The sequence below is a fragment of the Vigna unguiculata genome, chromosome 11, assembly GCF_004118075.2.
Source record: "Vigna unguiculata cultivar IT97K-499-35 chromosome 11, ASM411807v1, whole genome shotgun sequence".
In the NCBI taxonomy this organism is placed as follows: Eukaryota; Viridiplantae; Streptophyta; class Magnoliopsida; order Fabales; family Fabaceae; genus Vigna; species Vigna unguiculata.
The window spans coordinates 35,171,720-35,187,455 of record NC_040289.1 but is presented as its reverse complement, the minus strand read 5'-3'; the positions used below and the strand labels follow the sequence as shown (position 1 = coordinate 35,187,455).

At 34.4% G+C, this 15,736-nt stretch overlaps 2 protein-coding genes across 2 annotated transcripts; both read left to right on the top strand.

Annotated features, from left to right (window-relative positions):
- Positions 1–482: 482 nt before the first annotated feature.
- On the top strand, positions 483–6,487 carry LOC114170731 (vacuolar fusion protein MON1 homolog). Its single transcript, XM_028056278.1, has 14 exons — positions 483–910; positions 1,002–1,081; positions 1,924–1,995; positions 2,177–2,216; positions 2,882–2,983; positions 3,145–3,266; positions 3,357–3,489; positions 3,560–3,651; positions 4,175–4,256; positions 4,565–4,629; positions 4,721–5,011; positions 5,132–5,223; positions 5,605–5,669; positions 6,320–6,487. The coding sequence occupies exons 1-14, from the start codon at positions 662–664 to the stop codon at positions 6,413–6,415; spliced, it is 1,581 nt and encodes a 526-aa protein (XP_027912079.1). The 5' UTR covers positions 483–661; the 3' UTR covers positions 6,416–6,487.
- Positions 6,488–9,683: 3,196 nt separating this feature from the next.
- LOC114169792 (double-stranded RNA-binding protein 2) lies at positions 9,684–13,411 on the top strand. Its single transcript, XM_028055097.1, has 3 exons — positions 9,684–10,216; positions 10,751–10,970; positions 12,384–13,411. Exons 1-3 carry the CDS (start codon positions 9,971–9,973, stop codon positions 13,148–13,150), a joined length of 1,233 nt encoding a protein of 410 aa, XP_027910898.1. The 5' UTR covers positions 9,684–9,970; the 3' UTR covers positions 13,151–13,411.
- Positions 13,412–15,736: the final 2,325 nt, after the last annotated feature.

Below are 15,736 nucleotides of genomic sequence, written 5' to 3'. Positions count from 1 at the left end.
TTTTTAATTTCAGAAAAATTGTCCACGTGTTAAGTCATAATTGTACCATATATCAATACTAATGTCACGTGTTAATTTATAATTGTATTATTTTTTTTGTTTAATTTAGTTCTAATATTCGTTATTTTATTCAATTTAACTTTTGTACTAATTATTTTTTTTTTTGTACAATTTTGTATTATTTTTGTACCTAAAAATAACTTTTGTACGATCTTAAAATGATAAAATGGAGAAAAAAATTGTTAAAAGATAATTTCTTTAACTGAATTTCGAAATTTAGTACTTTTTATTTCAGGGTTACAGATCACTGAACGGGGTAATTTGGGAATTTAAAAAAATCTGGGATGCTGAAAACATCATTGGGGTGGAGGAAGAAGTGGCCGCATATGGTGCCCAAAAGGATGGGCCTGGGTGAGAAAGTGTGTTAGCCCAGCCCGGCCCGCCAATCTGAGCTGGTGAGTCGTGGCGGGGTCTGAACGCGAAAGTCCGCTGACTGCACCCAGCTACCTGTCAGACGCAGCCGAGACAAGCAGCGACTGGCAGCGCAACAACAATTTGCTTCAAAACCCCAACCCTCTCTCTCTCTCTCTCTCTATATCTTCACCAACACTCACTCACACACACACACACGCGCACACACACTCTCTCTAAAATCATCACTATGAACGACGACGAAACAGAGTCCGAGGGTGAGATTAGGGCTTCCGTCGAGCCCGCTTCGGAGGACGCTCCATCCAGCCCCGGTAGCAGCGGGTACGTCGGCGAAGGAGGCAGCACCAGCGCAACCACTGGTTCGCAATTCGAAATTGAGCACGAAGAAATAGAAGAGGACACCACAATTGATATGGACAGAATCTCGATTTCCGATTCCCACGCGTCGTGGATTCCCGGCAAACGCCACTTCGATGAGGTATGTGCGTTGGTTTTGGTGGGCGCACTAACTCTGCGATGATCGATGCCTATAAGTGCCGTGTTCTGTCTGCTTATTGATTATAGTGCAGGATGATGGTTCCATATCGTGGAGGAAGAGGAAGAAACATTTCTTCGTTCTCAGTCATTCCGGCAAACCTATATATTCCAGGTTAGTGTTTGTTTTACTTTTTCCGGGCCTCAATTTGCATTGGTAATTTCAAGGCAAGGTACAACATTCATTTTGTGCGCTGGTCAGGTTGATCCTTGGAATTTAAGTGACAGAAAGTGGGTTTAGTTTATGATTTTGGGTCTGCCTGGAGAGAACATTCTCATAAACAGAGTAAAGTTTCTCCATAAGCTAAAGTTAAGTTAAACACTGTATTTTAGAGAACTTCTTTAGAAACAACTCCTACAAATCCGTTCATGTATAGGTTAGAACAGAGAAACTGATTTCAAGTTTTCCTTCTTATTTTTTTCTCCCATAGGTGCATATGGAAAAGTTTCTCCAAGTGGACCCTTTCTATCAATTTAGCCGTTTGACATTGTGAAAACCGATCGAGTGCTTCGTTCACTTTATTAAGTGTCTATTGATTTAGGATTTGATTTTGACAACTATTTGTTAATTTAGTCTTCCATTGGCGGTGAAACTATGAGGTAGTATCATACTATTACGTGTCCACTAATAATTTGTTAATTTGTTAATTTCTGCGTGACATGTATTAGTAGAGACCATAATAGTCTGGAACCACTAATAGTTTCTCTCGTTGGTGTGCATAAGTTAATTTGATCTTTAACGTTAGGGACCAAAATAACTGCTGGTTATGAAATTTGGGATTTTGCAGACCAGTTTTGGTAGTTTCTGAAACCAAACTATTCGCAGATCAAATTAATGATGTTCTCGAAACCATGGAATGAATTCGCTGTTTTGATGGTTGCTAGAAACCAAATTGATTTTCTACTTTTACTCTTGTACTGTTCTTGTTTTTACACTGATTACTACTTTACTTCTAGGTATGGAGATGAACACAGACTTGCAGGGTTTTCAGCAACTTTGCAAGCAATTATTTCCTTTGTTGAGAACGGGTATTGTGACTGTTTCTGTTTTCAGTTAATTAGAAGTATTCCTTTAATGTGTTTTCCTTTGTTGAGATCGGGTATTGTGACTGTTTCTGGTTTCAGTTAACTACTTGTATTCCTTTAATGTGTTTGGAAGACTGGATATTTGAATATAATTTCCAATGAACCCTTCGATTTCTGTTTTTAGGGGCGACTCTGTCAAATTGGTGAGGGCTGGAAGGCATCAGGTGCGATTGTATTTTTTTATCTCTTCATATTTTTTTGCTTGAATGGTATGTTTTAGCTGAGAATTTACCAATTGAAAACCAGCTCAGCTCCTTGACCCTTAACAAAGAATATGTTAAGTAAAATCATATTTTAAGTGTTTGGTTGTCGCCCTCAATCCAACAAACTTATCAATTAGTATCAAAGCTAGTTGTCGGTATCAATGCGGATTTGAGTGAAGTGCCGAATAGTAAAGCCGCAAAGATGTCAGTTCTGAGAAGCAATGCTATGATAAGAACTTGGTTTGTATGGGATGCCTAACTTCCATATCTAGTAATATGGATGATTAGTAGAGTATTTAAGTGTTTAGTTATCCACCTTAATTGTTACCTATTGAGGGCGAATTCACCAATTCTTCCGGTACTTAACGGATTCTACCCTAAAATACAAAATTTGAAAGAACGTTACTGCTTTGCCATGTCAGATCCTTTCATTTGGCATTCATCACTTCAAAACCAGCTCCTTCACCCCTCAAAGAATGTGGGATGAGGGTGACTCCTTTTGTGAGTGAGCTGCCCATCTTGTATATAAATAGTTTATATAAGAATCTTGTTTTTCTGTTATGTCTCTTGCAAGAATTTTGCAATTATTCCGTGATGTAAATCTCTACTTTGAAATCATGGTGTAGGTGATTTTTCTAGTGAAAGGACCAATTTACTTAGTCTGCATCAGCTCCACAGAAGAACCTTACGCTTCATTAAGGGGGCAGTTAGAGCTAATTTATGGACAGGTATAATCGAGTTGGAATGTAAAAGTTTCTGGATTCATTTGTTTGCTCATTATGCATGTTTCTATGCTTCTCAAATTTCTATTACATTTTTTGGACATTCAAGTGAATACCTTGTGTTTTGATGGTTAGATGATACTTCCCTGTTTTTCATATATGCGCAGATGCTTGTTATACTAACAAAATCAATAAATAGATGTTTTGAGAAGAACCCAAAGTTTGATATGACACCCTTGCTTGGTGGAACAGAAATTGTCTTCTCTTCTCTAATACACTCCTTCAGCTGGTTTGTTTTTCTGTTCTTAGCATGCTCAGTTTTCCAATTTTTTTATTCTGTATTTTTATAGTAAATTTTTTTATTTGTCTGGTCTTTTAGGAACCCAGCTACATTTCTTCATGCCTATACTTGTCTCCCTCTTGCATATGCAACAAGGCAAGCTGCAGGAGCTATTTTGCAAGATGTTGCTGATTCAGGTGTTTTGTTTGCAATACTGATGTGCAGGCACAAGGTTTGACTGTATGCTTGATTTTGTCTATTTAACACTGACTTAAAAATAATAATTTTAAGGCTGAATGCAGGTAATCAGTCTCGTTGGTGCTCAGAAAGATTCCCTTCATCCAGATGATATACTGCTTTTGGCCAACTTTGTCATGTCATCTGAATCCTTCAGGCAAGTGGAATTGTCCTGGAAACAGATTTATTTATCAAATGCGTTGATTCTCAGAGATGGTTTGATTGTAAAATTTACTCTTATTAGTTAGGGCTTTAACTAATTGTTCATTTCGGTGGTAGAAGTTGTAAACATTCTGATGATTCCCTTTAGAGATAACTATAGGTGAATTATGTTTTTTGAAAACCACTCTAATGGTGATAAATAAGGATGTTCGAAGAATAGCAAATGTGGTATTTATTAACCACATACTGATTCAATTAACCAATTAAGTTTGATATGCTTTAGTTTGGAGTTCTTGGACCTTCGAGAAATTTACTTAAGTTTACATGTAGAGCTCGTCCTGTAGTTTTTTAAACTAAGCAATTTAGAATATTGTTGTGTTATACAATGAACTGGCATTTTAGATGAAGTGAAAATGTCACGGTATTATATTTTGAGCTTCATTCTAAGTTATCTTATTTATAGCGTTGTCTAAACATCCATTCCTTCTAATTCTATTTCTGGGGATTAAATTTTGCAGGACATCAGAATCATTTTCTCCAATTTGCTTGCCAAGATATAACCCTTCAGCATTTTTGTATGCATATATCCATTACTTCGATGTGAGTCCGCTTGTAATACATTATTGGAACATTTAATGGCTGTTTGATTTGAGAAAATATGTTTTTTGTTTTCACTTTTAATTACAAAAAGTAGTGCCATGTTTTTATTTTATTATCTGTTTTCAAGGATTTGTTTAAGAAACATAAAAGATAATTGCTTTCTCTATTTCCTAAACAAACTTCTGGAAACAAGAAACAAGGGGTACTTTGTTATTAAAAGTGAAAATTAAAAACATTTTCTCAAACCACAGACTCTTATATTTTGGAGAATGGAACATTTGTGACCGAGCTTTATATTTATGTGACAGGATGACACATACTTGGTGTTACTAACCACTAATTCTGATGCATTTTATCATCTTAAGGATTGCAGGTAAATAATGGTTTAGACTTCAAAATCAATGATGCTTCTATATAGTTGTTATCTTTTGCATGGTTCAGAAATTTACCTTCCATCTCTGTAGGATTCGTGTTGAAAATGTTCTTTTGAAGTCATGTGTCCTTAGTGAAGTTCAGAGATCCTTGCTAAACGGGGGAATGCATGTTGAAGACTTGCCACCTATATCTCATTCTGGATCATCTCATTTGGGCCAGCACATGCTTCCATCAGATTCTCCTGACAGATTTAGGGAAGCTAATTCTGGCATTGGGGGTCCTGCTGGGTTGTGGCATTTCATATACCGCAGTATATATCTTAACCAGTATGTCTCCTCGGAATTCCCATCATCAATTAATACGCCTCAGCTGCAAAAAAAGTATGAACTGTTATAGCTATTCACTTGCCTTTCATTTCTATGAATGTTTTGCCTTTTTTTTTCATTTTCTTTATGAATATCTATTCTTGTTAGAAGCATAACTTTTCTTCATTGTTGCAGATTGTATAGAGCTTACGAGAAACTTTTTGCATCCATGCATGATAAAGGAATTGGACCGCACAAAACTCAATTTAGAAGAGATGAAAACTACGGTAACAAATCACACCCCATAGTGTGTTTGGTTTTTTGTCTGAAATGTTTAATATTTTTACCATGCAGTCATGAGTTGATGTAACTTCTTTTATATGAAATTTGTGATTGGTCGTGCATGAAAACATGAAGAAATTGAGTGAGGGGTTGGACGGTACAAATTCATGTTTTGTGGCTTTTCTCAACTATAAGCTTTGATGGTCTTGGTACTTTTAGAAAGAATTTTATCCTATATGGAAATGTTTACTATGAGGTGGTACTTTAGATTTGTGTAAATTATTTAATGAATCTGTGTTGGAAGTATGTTTAAGATTGTTAGTATTCTTCTTTATGACTCATGCTAATTAAAGACAAAATGAAACTCACTCTTGTTTTTGTGGCAGTTCTTCTCTGTTGGGTGACACCGGATTTTGAGCTCTACGCTGCCTTTGATCCCCTTGCAGACAAGGTATATTTTTTGCTTGAATGTGATATCTGATTAGCTTTTAATCATTGTGAATGTCCCATCTCCTATGTTATCTACAAGTGCCTAGGTATAGATTCGTAATTGACTTCCAATGAATACTTGATACAAAATATATTTAATGTTTGGAATCTAGCACTACGTCTTTAGTATGTTTTAAGTTATATGGGTCTTGTTAACCAATTCAATGAGGACACCGGTTAAGAAATCAATAAATGAAGTTTTTTATTGAAATTTGATTTCGGGGATGCATTGAAAATCATAGTGAAAATGTTTTAATAAACAAAATACTTTTTATTTCTTAATTAGTGTTCTTATGACAGTAGATAAATTTTTACCACCTACTGTCATGTCTACGTGGTTTTTGCTTTAATAGTTGGGATTTTGTATATTTTTTCTTGAAGATATTTGGTTTATTTGTTCGGGGAAAGAGTAAAAAGAGCAGGTTGAGGGTGAAGAAATATATTGTGAAAACTGAACCTATGACTTGGAAAAAGCATTTTCTGTACTTTATCTTCAGCAGAAAGAGGAACAAGTAGCCAACAATTATCAAAGTTACAAATTGTATTTATGTTTGAACCGCTCTGGATGTCTTGATTTTCATTTTTATGTTCTCTGTATGATTATTTATGCAGGCCTTGGCAATCAAGACGTGCAACCATGTTTGTCAGTGGATAAAAGATGTGGAAAATGAAATATTTTTGTTAGGAGCTAGCCCCTTTTCATGGTGATTTCCTTGCAAATGCTGTAAACATGTACGGTAAATTTTATTCAATAAAAATCCTGCAGTTTATTCTTTTTAATATTCCTCTTGCTTAATTTTGTTTCTTATAGAACTATAGAAAAAGAGATGTTCTGTGCACAATCATTATATTAAGAATTTTCGGAGTGTTAGCCCTAAAGTGTTAGTTCTTTTCTCATAGTGTTTTCTAAGAGTTGACCTTACATAAAAAAAAGACGTTTATCTGATTTTTGCGCTTCTAGTAATATGAATTGGAGGAGGCAGCCGATAGAACAGATACCATGTCAGGTTTTGCATTTGCAAGCAGTCCTTTTAGACGTTTCTATGTTTAATTTTGATTTGTTTTAATCTTGTATCAAAACAATCTTGCTTGTGAGTAACTTAGTTTGGAACAACAGAAAGAATGGAAGTCGTACTCAGCTTGAACGTTCGGAGTATTCTTTTTAATGTGCATGTTTGGAGTCCGAACAATAGAATGAGACTCAGCTTGAACTGACCAAACTCAAGAAAGAAGTTTCTTTCTTGTTTAATTATTTTGTCTTATTTCAGTATTTTATTATGGCTTTTAAGTTTTATTGATCAACTTTCCCAATTTCCAATGTTAAGGTCCAGAAGTGATTGTAATAATGAAAGTGTTTTTCCAACTTAAGAAGAAAAAAATGTCAGTGGGTTAAAGGTTAGGCCATCGGGAGTTTCTTCCTGCACCTTCATAGCTTTCTTCCTACACTCCATAATTTTATTTTTTTTTTCCATTATCCCTTTTCGGATAGTGCAATCTAAATTTTTTTAACTTATAGATTGTGTAATGTGAAAATAAAAAATGACTTTTAGATTGTATAAGTATGAAGTTTTTTTTTTTTTTTTCAAAAGAAGAGTTTCAGATTGTATAATCCAAAAATGACTTATAGATTAACTATTTTTTTTCTCTTTCTTTATTATTAACAAGTTACAAATTTTCATCTAGTTTTTTATTGAATAAACTTTTTATAGTTTAACCTTTTTTAATAAATTTTAACTAATTATATTGATGAACATATATACAAAAGAAACAATCAGAAAGCAAAAGAGTTTCCCGACTCTTGTGCTCCAACCAAGGTCCAATTCATAAAGGGTATTCTTAAAGCCCAGGATGAAGATTGTTGGATATAGAGGCATACCTTCTAATATCTGGAATGTATTTTGTATTCCTCTCCCCATCACAGGAGTTTATTTCATGAAATCTCTTTCCATTTTTAATGGTTTTTTTTTTTTTTTCATTTTTATACTGTTTTTACCAAAATTGGTTGAGTAGTCTCCAAAATGGAATGAGAGATTTTAAATGTTTGGATCTTTGGTTCAGAGTAGTGTTAGTCGAGCTTGTTGATAGAAAGAAAAAATCTACTTGTAAAGACTAATATGATAAGAGTAAATAGTGTTGAATAAGAAGTGAAGTGAAATCAAGTATTTATAGATTTTTTTAGACCAATAAAAAATATATTAACTAATAGCTTAGTAAATAATTATTGGAATATACATATTTTTTAAATAACAACATTATCTCTCCATATTTTAAAGTTGTTATTATTTTTTGGCCTATATATTTAGGTTGTAAAAAAGTATTCATAAGTATCTTATACTTTTGTGGAAATGTATCTTCAACTTTCCATAGATATCTTCTTATATGTACAGTCACTATTCTCATGTCACGAAAGTAGGTAAATCTTATCATTTTAATTTATTTTCTAACTTCGGTTATAACTATCATTTTTATTTTAATTTATTTTAAAAGTATTTTCAGAAATATGAAAGCTTAACCAAACATATATTAGATATCCTTAGAAATAATCTTCCGATTGTAACATTTCCGTGAATTACAAATATTAAATAATATCTTGATACAAAATTATTGTATTTTTTAACCTAATGAACCCAATTTTTTTTTTTCCTTCATCTTGAAAGGGTTAACTTTTTTCATTTATCTTAACCACTGCCTTTTTCTCCAATAAGGTTCTAATCACAATTTGAAGAAAGAGATATTTCAATCAGATGTTTAGTTTTAATAATTATACTTACAATAAATAGGAGCTGATATTAACAATATTCACTGATACAGTTCAAGAAGACTTAACCATTTTGCATTAATGAAAATATTATAAGGACTGTTTTTTTTTTTCATAAATAACTATTTCTTAAAGTTGTATTATGATGTTAATTGTAGTTCTCGTTTATTACCATTCCATAGAAACTTGTTTACCGTATTTGGTTATAAACAAAAATGTTATTTTAATACGCATTTCATACATATGAGTTACTTAAAAACTTATTTATAAACCGAAGAAGATTACTGCAACCACTCCTCCATGAGATTCATATCAAAATAATATTTTGATCTATAAAAAAAAATTATTACTTGTAGTTATTTTTGATTGTATGTTTATGTTGTAATTGAGTGTGAGTGTATAATGGTGGATGCAATGGCATGTGTACCAAAATATGATGCCCCATTAAATGCATGGATGTGAATGATGATAAGGTGCGTTCAATTTAGTTGGGTGGGGAAAATATAATAAATAAGAACAAACTTTTTGCTCCCAATCCTCTTTCATCATTTACGTTCCCCATCTCCATTTTGTCAAACCCACTATTCACCATTTTTGGATATCACAAAAAGTTATGTTCCCCACTTAACTCCACCACCCTTTACATTATAAATAACCCTCACTCACTTATCTCTATAACCCTAACTAAGTGCATCTTCCATTATTCACACCATTATCATAAAGTAAAATCATCTCATCTTTATTTTTACACTGCACCCTAAATTCCCAAATTAAATCATAAATAATTTTATTAATCAAACAACAACTTTATTAATTGAGGCGTGTTTGGAGTTAAATATAGTGGCCACTATTTTGGTGCCTGGATCCCACTACAAAACAACGCTTAAAAACGCTTTTCAATTCAATTACGCGTTTCATTAATTGTCTCTCGCCCTCAAACGATGTGCTCTTTCTTGCATTAATAAATAACAACACAGGTTACTTAATTCAGCTAATTAAACACCTCATTAATATAACAACAGTATTAAAAAAATAATCTTGGGAAAGATGAAATCCATGCAACTCAGCTCCAACGTTTCGAGTTGACTCCCAGCACCACAGCAATAAATAGGAGCTTGCAAATTTTCAATATAATAATAATACTTTTGTTAATATTAATATTAATATTAATGCAATTTAATTTATTAATATAATAATCACGAAATAAATGTACTTGTATTGTGAGAGCTATCTTTCTTTCTTTCTTTTCTTTTCTTCTATCTAACTCTTCATCTTCTTCTTCTTCTTCTTCTTCTTCTCTCTCTCTCTTCTCTGGTTTTGTGCCGGTGCTGTTACTGCACTGTCTTCTTCTCATTTGCCGAGGTCAAAAGCGTAACCGGAGAGAGGGGTTGGATTTGGCCGGAGTGGAATCTCCGGCGAGAATTAGCGGCGGAGGGGATCGGATCAGTTCTTGAGAGAGAAAGTGTGGTGAGGTTAGCGAGCGAGAGAGAGAGTGAGGGGGGAAAATGTACAAGAACCAGCTTCAGGAGCTGGCACAGCGAAGCTGCTTCAACCTGCCTTCGTATACGTGCATTCGGGAGGGTCCTGATCACGCGCCGCGCTTCAAGGCCACCGTTAACTTTAACGGCGAGATCTTCGAGAGCCCTCAATACTGCTCCACGCTCCGTCAGGCGGAGCACTCCGCCGCCGAGGTCGCGCTCAATTCGCTCTCCAACCGTGCTCCCTCTCACTCCCTCGCCGCCAGGATCCTCGTGAGTTTCTCTCTCCATCGCTGCCTTTTTTCTTCTGTGTGTGAAATTACCGAACTATCCTTGCTCTGTGAACTTTGCCGTTTCGCCTTCGTTTGCTGTGCAATGCTGTTTGTTTGTAGTGGAATGGTTTGGTTTTTGAATTTAAGGTTATTGGTGAATTTTGAAGCTAATTTGTGTAATTGTTATTATTGGAAATCGATTCTGTGAATGAGATCGTGAGATTCGTTTCTTGAAAAGTGCTTCAGCTTTTCACTCCTCTGTTGTGAATTTTCTTATTTTTATGCTGATACTCTTCCTTTTTATTGTGTTTACTTGAGAATAATTGTAAGCATGGTTTATTTGCTTCACCGAGAACTCTCGCTCTCTTCTTTCCTCTGCGCGAATATTTTATGCACGTTTAAGAGCGTTTTATTCGAACTTTATGTTTAAAAGACCTTCGTTTTCACTGTGTGTGAAGATATTATTGATTGTTTTTTGGTTAATGTTCTTATTATATTTTTGGGGTTGATGTGCTTACTGGATTTAAATTATTAGGATGAAACGGGAGTGTACAAGAACCTCCTGCAGGAAATTGCACAGAGGGTAGCGGCGCCATTGCCGCAGTACTTTACGTTCAGGTCAGGCTTAGGACATCTTCCTGTGTTTACTGGGACAGTTGAGTTGGCTGGAATTATGTTTACTGGTGAACCTGCTAAGAACAAGAAACAAGCGGAGAAAAATGCAGCTATGGCGGCTTGGTCTTCTCTAAAGCAATGTAAGTAACTAACTGGCTAGCTTTTGTCTGAATGGTTTTCTTTCATGTGAAAAGATATGGAACTTTTACATCAGTTTGTCGTATGGATATTGCTTCAAGATGCCACAAAAGGGAATAGTGGCGATTCCCGGCCCACCCCTGTATACCCAATTCGTGTAACTAATTTTGCAATTAAGCACGTGGAACTGCTGAGGCCGTGTACTTACTGTTCCTACCCAATGTGTTCTCTTGTAGTTTCCTCTTATCCGTGGTAGAGGCCAAAAGCATCTTCGAAGATTCATCCTTGCCCCTTGCTACTTTCCTTTGACAAAGATAATACTATGTGCCAGATGGTTTTACCTGCTTATGTGCCTCTCTAGACTACCTTTTGTTGTAGTGAGTTTTAAGTGGGCTACCCAATAGAAGCAAATCACATTGCTAAAGTGGCAATGCAGGGTGGGGTGGTTCATGACTGCTGTAAATTATTCTCTATCTTATGCTTCTGCCTGAGCAAGTTGTAGTTGATATTAATTGGGACAAAATTGCACCTATAGCACTGGAAACTCTAGAGTTGTAATGCCTGTTTTATGGCTAAGATCCTTGCTAGCATGTCTGTATCCAGTGAAGAAATCTTTATTTTGCAACACTAGAAGTTTACAAAATATGTCATCATGTTTCCTAATTAAGGTGAACTAAACATTATCTGTAGAAAAAGGCCTCACCCGTTTAACCCTAAGTTTTCTTCCAATTTGCTTTACAACTAAATTCTGGAAGTTCAAGCATTCTTCCGTGAGAACTACCTTCTTTGGGGCAGACCAGTCTATACATGTTATTCAGTCTTTGCTCTATCACTACTGTTTCCTACAACTTTATAGATACAGTATGACCTTTCTATCTGTTTACACCTGTTACTTAACTGACTAATTTTTGTTCTCGTTTGGTACATAGACAGACCAGCGTTGAAACTTGTTTGACAATAGCAGTCCCCAGCCACTGTGCTAGTTCCAGCCTCTCCAACTTGTTTGCTTCCATTTTCCTGTGTTTGATATACTAACTGGTTTATTGCCTAAGTTGAGTATAGTTCGAACTAGTTTGACAATAGCAGTCCCCAGCCACAGTTCTAGTTCCAGCCATTCCAACTTTGTTGCTTCCATTTTTCTGTGTTTGATATGTTGACTTATGTATTGCCTTAGGTTGAGTATGATTGTGCGCCTAGACTAATAATGTAGTCTTCAATTTTGATAACTTTTAGTTTTTAAGTATTTGTTCATGTGGTAGTATAAATTTTCTCTCTCCATAACATTTAAATACACTGGCAATTTTTGAGTTTGCTGGTCAGACTGCTATGTGCTATCATCTGTCATTAACAACTGTGGCCCTTAAGATATGTATAGATGATGAAGTATGAATTAACAATAATTTCTTTCTTGACAGTGGCAAAAGAAACTGCAAGGTCTTCAACTGAACCTGAGAACAACGACGAACTAGAACAGATCACTATAGCACGGGCTTTGCGGAACTACCGTCTGAAGGAAAAGATTTCAATGTCAAATCCAAATGCGCCAATTCCATTTCCGAAGAAGTTTCAAATTCAAAATCCCAGACCAACCAGTCCTCAGCCTCCTCCTGCTGCTACATCAAAGATTCTTCCCTTAATATGCCAAAAGACAGCTTCTCGAAGCAGGCATCCTGTCTCAGCATCTCCAGCATCAGTTGTCAGTGATAACTCTGCGATGCCACAACTTTCTGCCACATCAGATATCCGAAGAATTCGTCGCCCTAAGTTCCCTGCTGCTGGAGCAGCACCTTATGTTCCCATTAGACAAATGAGACCACCTTGCCAGGGAATGGCACCTCCAGTGACGATAAGGACTGCTATACCTGTATTCTCTCCACCACCGCCAACAGCCGCCACAATGTCCCTTCCGGTACTACGAGCTCCTCCTGTACGAGTCGCTCCTCCTGTCACTATTAGGCAAGCTGTTCCAGTATTTGCTGCTCCACCTGTTCGAATAGACGAACCTGTTCCCAGCCTTACCAGCCTAGAACCCGTTCCTACCCCAAAAGACGATGCTCCTACTATTAGTTCCCCCAGCCCGGAAGACAAACTACCAGTTAAAACTCCAGAGACAGAGATGAAGACGGAGAAAATTCCAGCTGAATCTGAGACAGTGCAGAGCTTGGCGCAGCTGAAAATTTGATGCTTCATTGGAGTTGAGGTCTGAATCCATGAAAATGTGATCATGGTTCTATGACGATATGGAGTTTGCTTCTGATGTTATAATGAGTGATGTAATATCATCCCTTCCTTTTGTCCTGTTAAAATCCGACAGTTGGTGCTGGATAGCATCAGCGGTCCAAATATCTGTGAAATTCAAGAGCGGTTTTACCATATAATTTGCCCTTTTTATGTAGTTAGTCATTTATTATCTATTATGCAGATTCATGCGCCATCACTCTTATTTGAGCAGGCAATTGGGGCTGATTTGAGTTTTGTCTGTTGTTTTGAAATGAAAAGGTGGACACTGCTCCCTTGCTTGTTAGCTCGTTCACAAAGAAGCCTCAGACATCGTAGGTCACTGTTCTTGACATATCAATGCACCTATCTGACCATTATCAGATTCTCCAACATCACAAACTTTTCCATCCAGAGAGTTCTTCAGTGCTTTTGGATGGAAAATCATAAATATAATAATAAATTTATGTCAAATTAATTAAATGTGTACTGGTGTAGAAAAGATTGATTCAACACAAGTACGGGGTTGTTTGTGTCATCATACATAACTGCGAGATAGTTAAAATAATGCTTTTATAATGTAGGCCATGTGTATATTTTTAATCCTTTTTAGCCTACACACGATTTTGTTAACGTAATTTTAATTGCTTTTTATATTTTTCTTTAGTTTCTCAAATATATGACATTTAATTATTCATCCAATATTAATAGAAACATAAGAGTTGTTATGTGTAATTGTTTCTATAAATTTGTCAGGAAAATATGCAACTAAATAAAATAAAAGCAATAAATTTTACTTTGTTTGATATTTTTTTTTTTAAATATTGAAATTATTGGATGAAAATTTACATACAATAAAAAGATCTGTTTAATTTTACGACTTAGATTTATAACTCTTATTGATTACTGTCAATTGCATTTCTTTTTAATTTTAATCTCCCATGCAAACTTTACCACCACTTAACCTTATCAAATTCCTAATTATTTTAGGCTCAATCTAACTTTTTATTGAGTTTGACCTGGCCTAAACATTTATTTAAGGATTTCTTTTAGGTTAAAACTTGTATAAATTCAACAAAGTTTTCAGCCCAAATAAGCTAAAGGGCTATTGGTATACATAAATAAAAAAAATCGTCTATATGTAGATTTAAGTAATTCATTAAAAGGTAAGTTCCCACACTATAACCTTATTTTAAAATTTTATAAACAACTATTCAACCATCAAAGAGTGAGTTTACAATAAAGTCCGGTGCTTTTGTTGATTAAAAATAGAGTTACTGTGTGTATTTCTACAAAGAGAACTATACAAACTTTGTAATATAAACAAGTTTTCCATGGATTTAGAAGAGATTCATTGTATTTTAAATCTTCATTTTATTCTTCTCTTTACTGTGTTTATCTGTATTTATAGACAATCAATAAAAAATTCAAATTTGAATTTGGTCATTACTCCTCTATTGGGTCTCTTGTTCTTAAGACAATCAGAACAACACATTCAATTATGCTTCTGATGTTCATTAATATTCTGACATTTTTTCCTTTACAAAGCGAGAGAAGGTAATATGTTGAAAATGTACGTGTCTTCAACAATAAGAAACTCGATTTTAGTAATGGAAAAGTGTCATTCGCACATAATTTAATCATTCTCTTGTGTTTATAAAGAGAAAATCCTTTTATTTTGAACACTCGTTAATTAGAATTCTTCAATTTTATACCTATGATATTATTCTCACATTTGAAGGACCAAAAGTGAGTTACTTAGTGTTTTTTTGAAGAATAAAAAATGAATGGCTTGTATTTTATAAAGATTATAAATGAATTATTCACATTTCCATGTTTGATTATACGTCACCCAAAACCAAATGTAATACCTTTTAGTTTTATAGAGATAAAAATAGAATTTTTTTAAGAAACTAAAAATAAATAACCAAAATTATAACTGAAATACAATCATATTTTTATTCGTTTATCTATCTATTATTTTTATCCTTTTATTTCTAGAGAATAGTCATAATAATATAATTTTGAAGGTACAATAGTTACCTCATTTGAAGGTGGTGTTCACATCAACTTGACTGGTAGTCCAATTCAAAACCTAATAGTTTCAGCCTTTGATGTAGGCTTTTTAGGTTCAAATAATTTTGTTATTCCCATTATTATTATTAAATAAAGAAATCGTTTCCATTTGTTTTATAATTATTATGAAATTAATATTTTAAAATAGAATGTAAAATTTAACAACGCAATTGTTGAATTTCTAGTTATATTTCCTCTATGCAAAAAATAGTTGAGTTTTTATTTGATCTCCTTGTAAGGTATATATGTTAAAATTATTATTATTATTATTATATATTACTTTCTAATAATTTCTTGAACAATTACCCATAAAATAATTTTGATCAAGTGTTTGTGTTAGTATAAATCTTTGTATTCTCCATGCATGAAAATTAATCTTTCATCATCATTATTCATATTAGATTAATCTTTCAACCACATTGGTGCACTCGTCTGAGCCGGCATTAACCATCGGCTCTGATACCACTTGTCAGGT

Coding starts and splice junctions, on each gene's coding strand:
- LOC114170731 (XM_028056278.1), top strand. CDS start 662: ATGAACGACGACGAAACAGAGTCCGAGGGTGAGATTAGGGCTTCCGTC. Junction 2,984..3,144: donor TAGAGCTAATTTATGGACAG/GTATAATCGAGT, acceptor ATATATGCGCAG/ATGCTTGTTATACTAACAAA. Junction 5,012..5,131: donor ACGCCTCAGCTGCAAAAAAA/GTATGAACTGTT, acceptor TCATTGTTGCAG/ATTGTATAGAGCTTACGAGA.
- LOC114169792 (XM_028055097.1), top strand. CDS start 9,971: ATGTACAAGAACCAGCTTCAGGAGCTGGCACAGCGAAGCTGCTTCAAC. Junction 10,217..10,750: donor CCCTCGCCGCCAGGATCCTC/GTGAGTTTCTCT, acceptor TTAAATTATTAG/GATGAAACGGGAGTGTACAA. Junction 10,971..12,383: donor TTGGTCTTCTCTAAAGCAAT/GTAAGTAACTAA, acceptor CTTTCTTGACAG/TGGCAAAAGAAACTGCAAGG.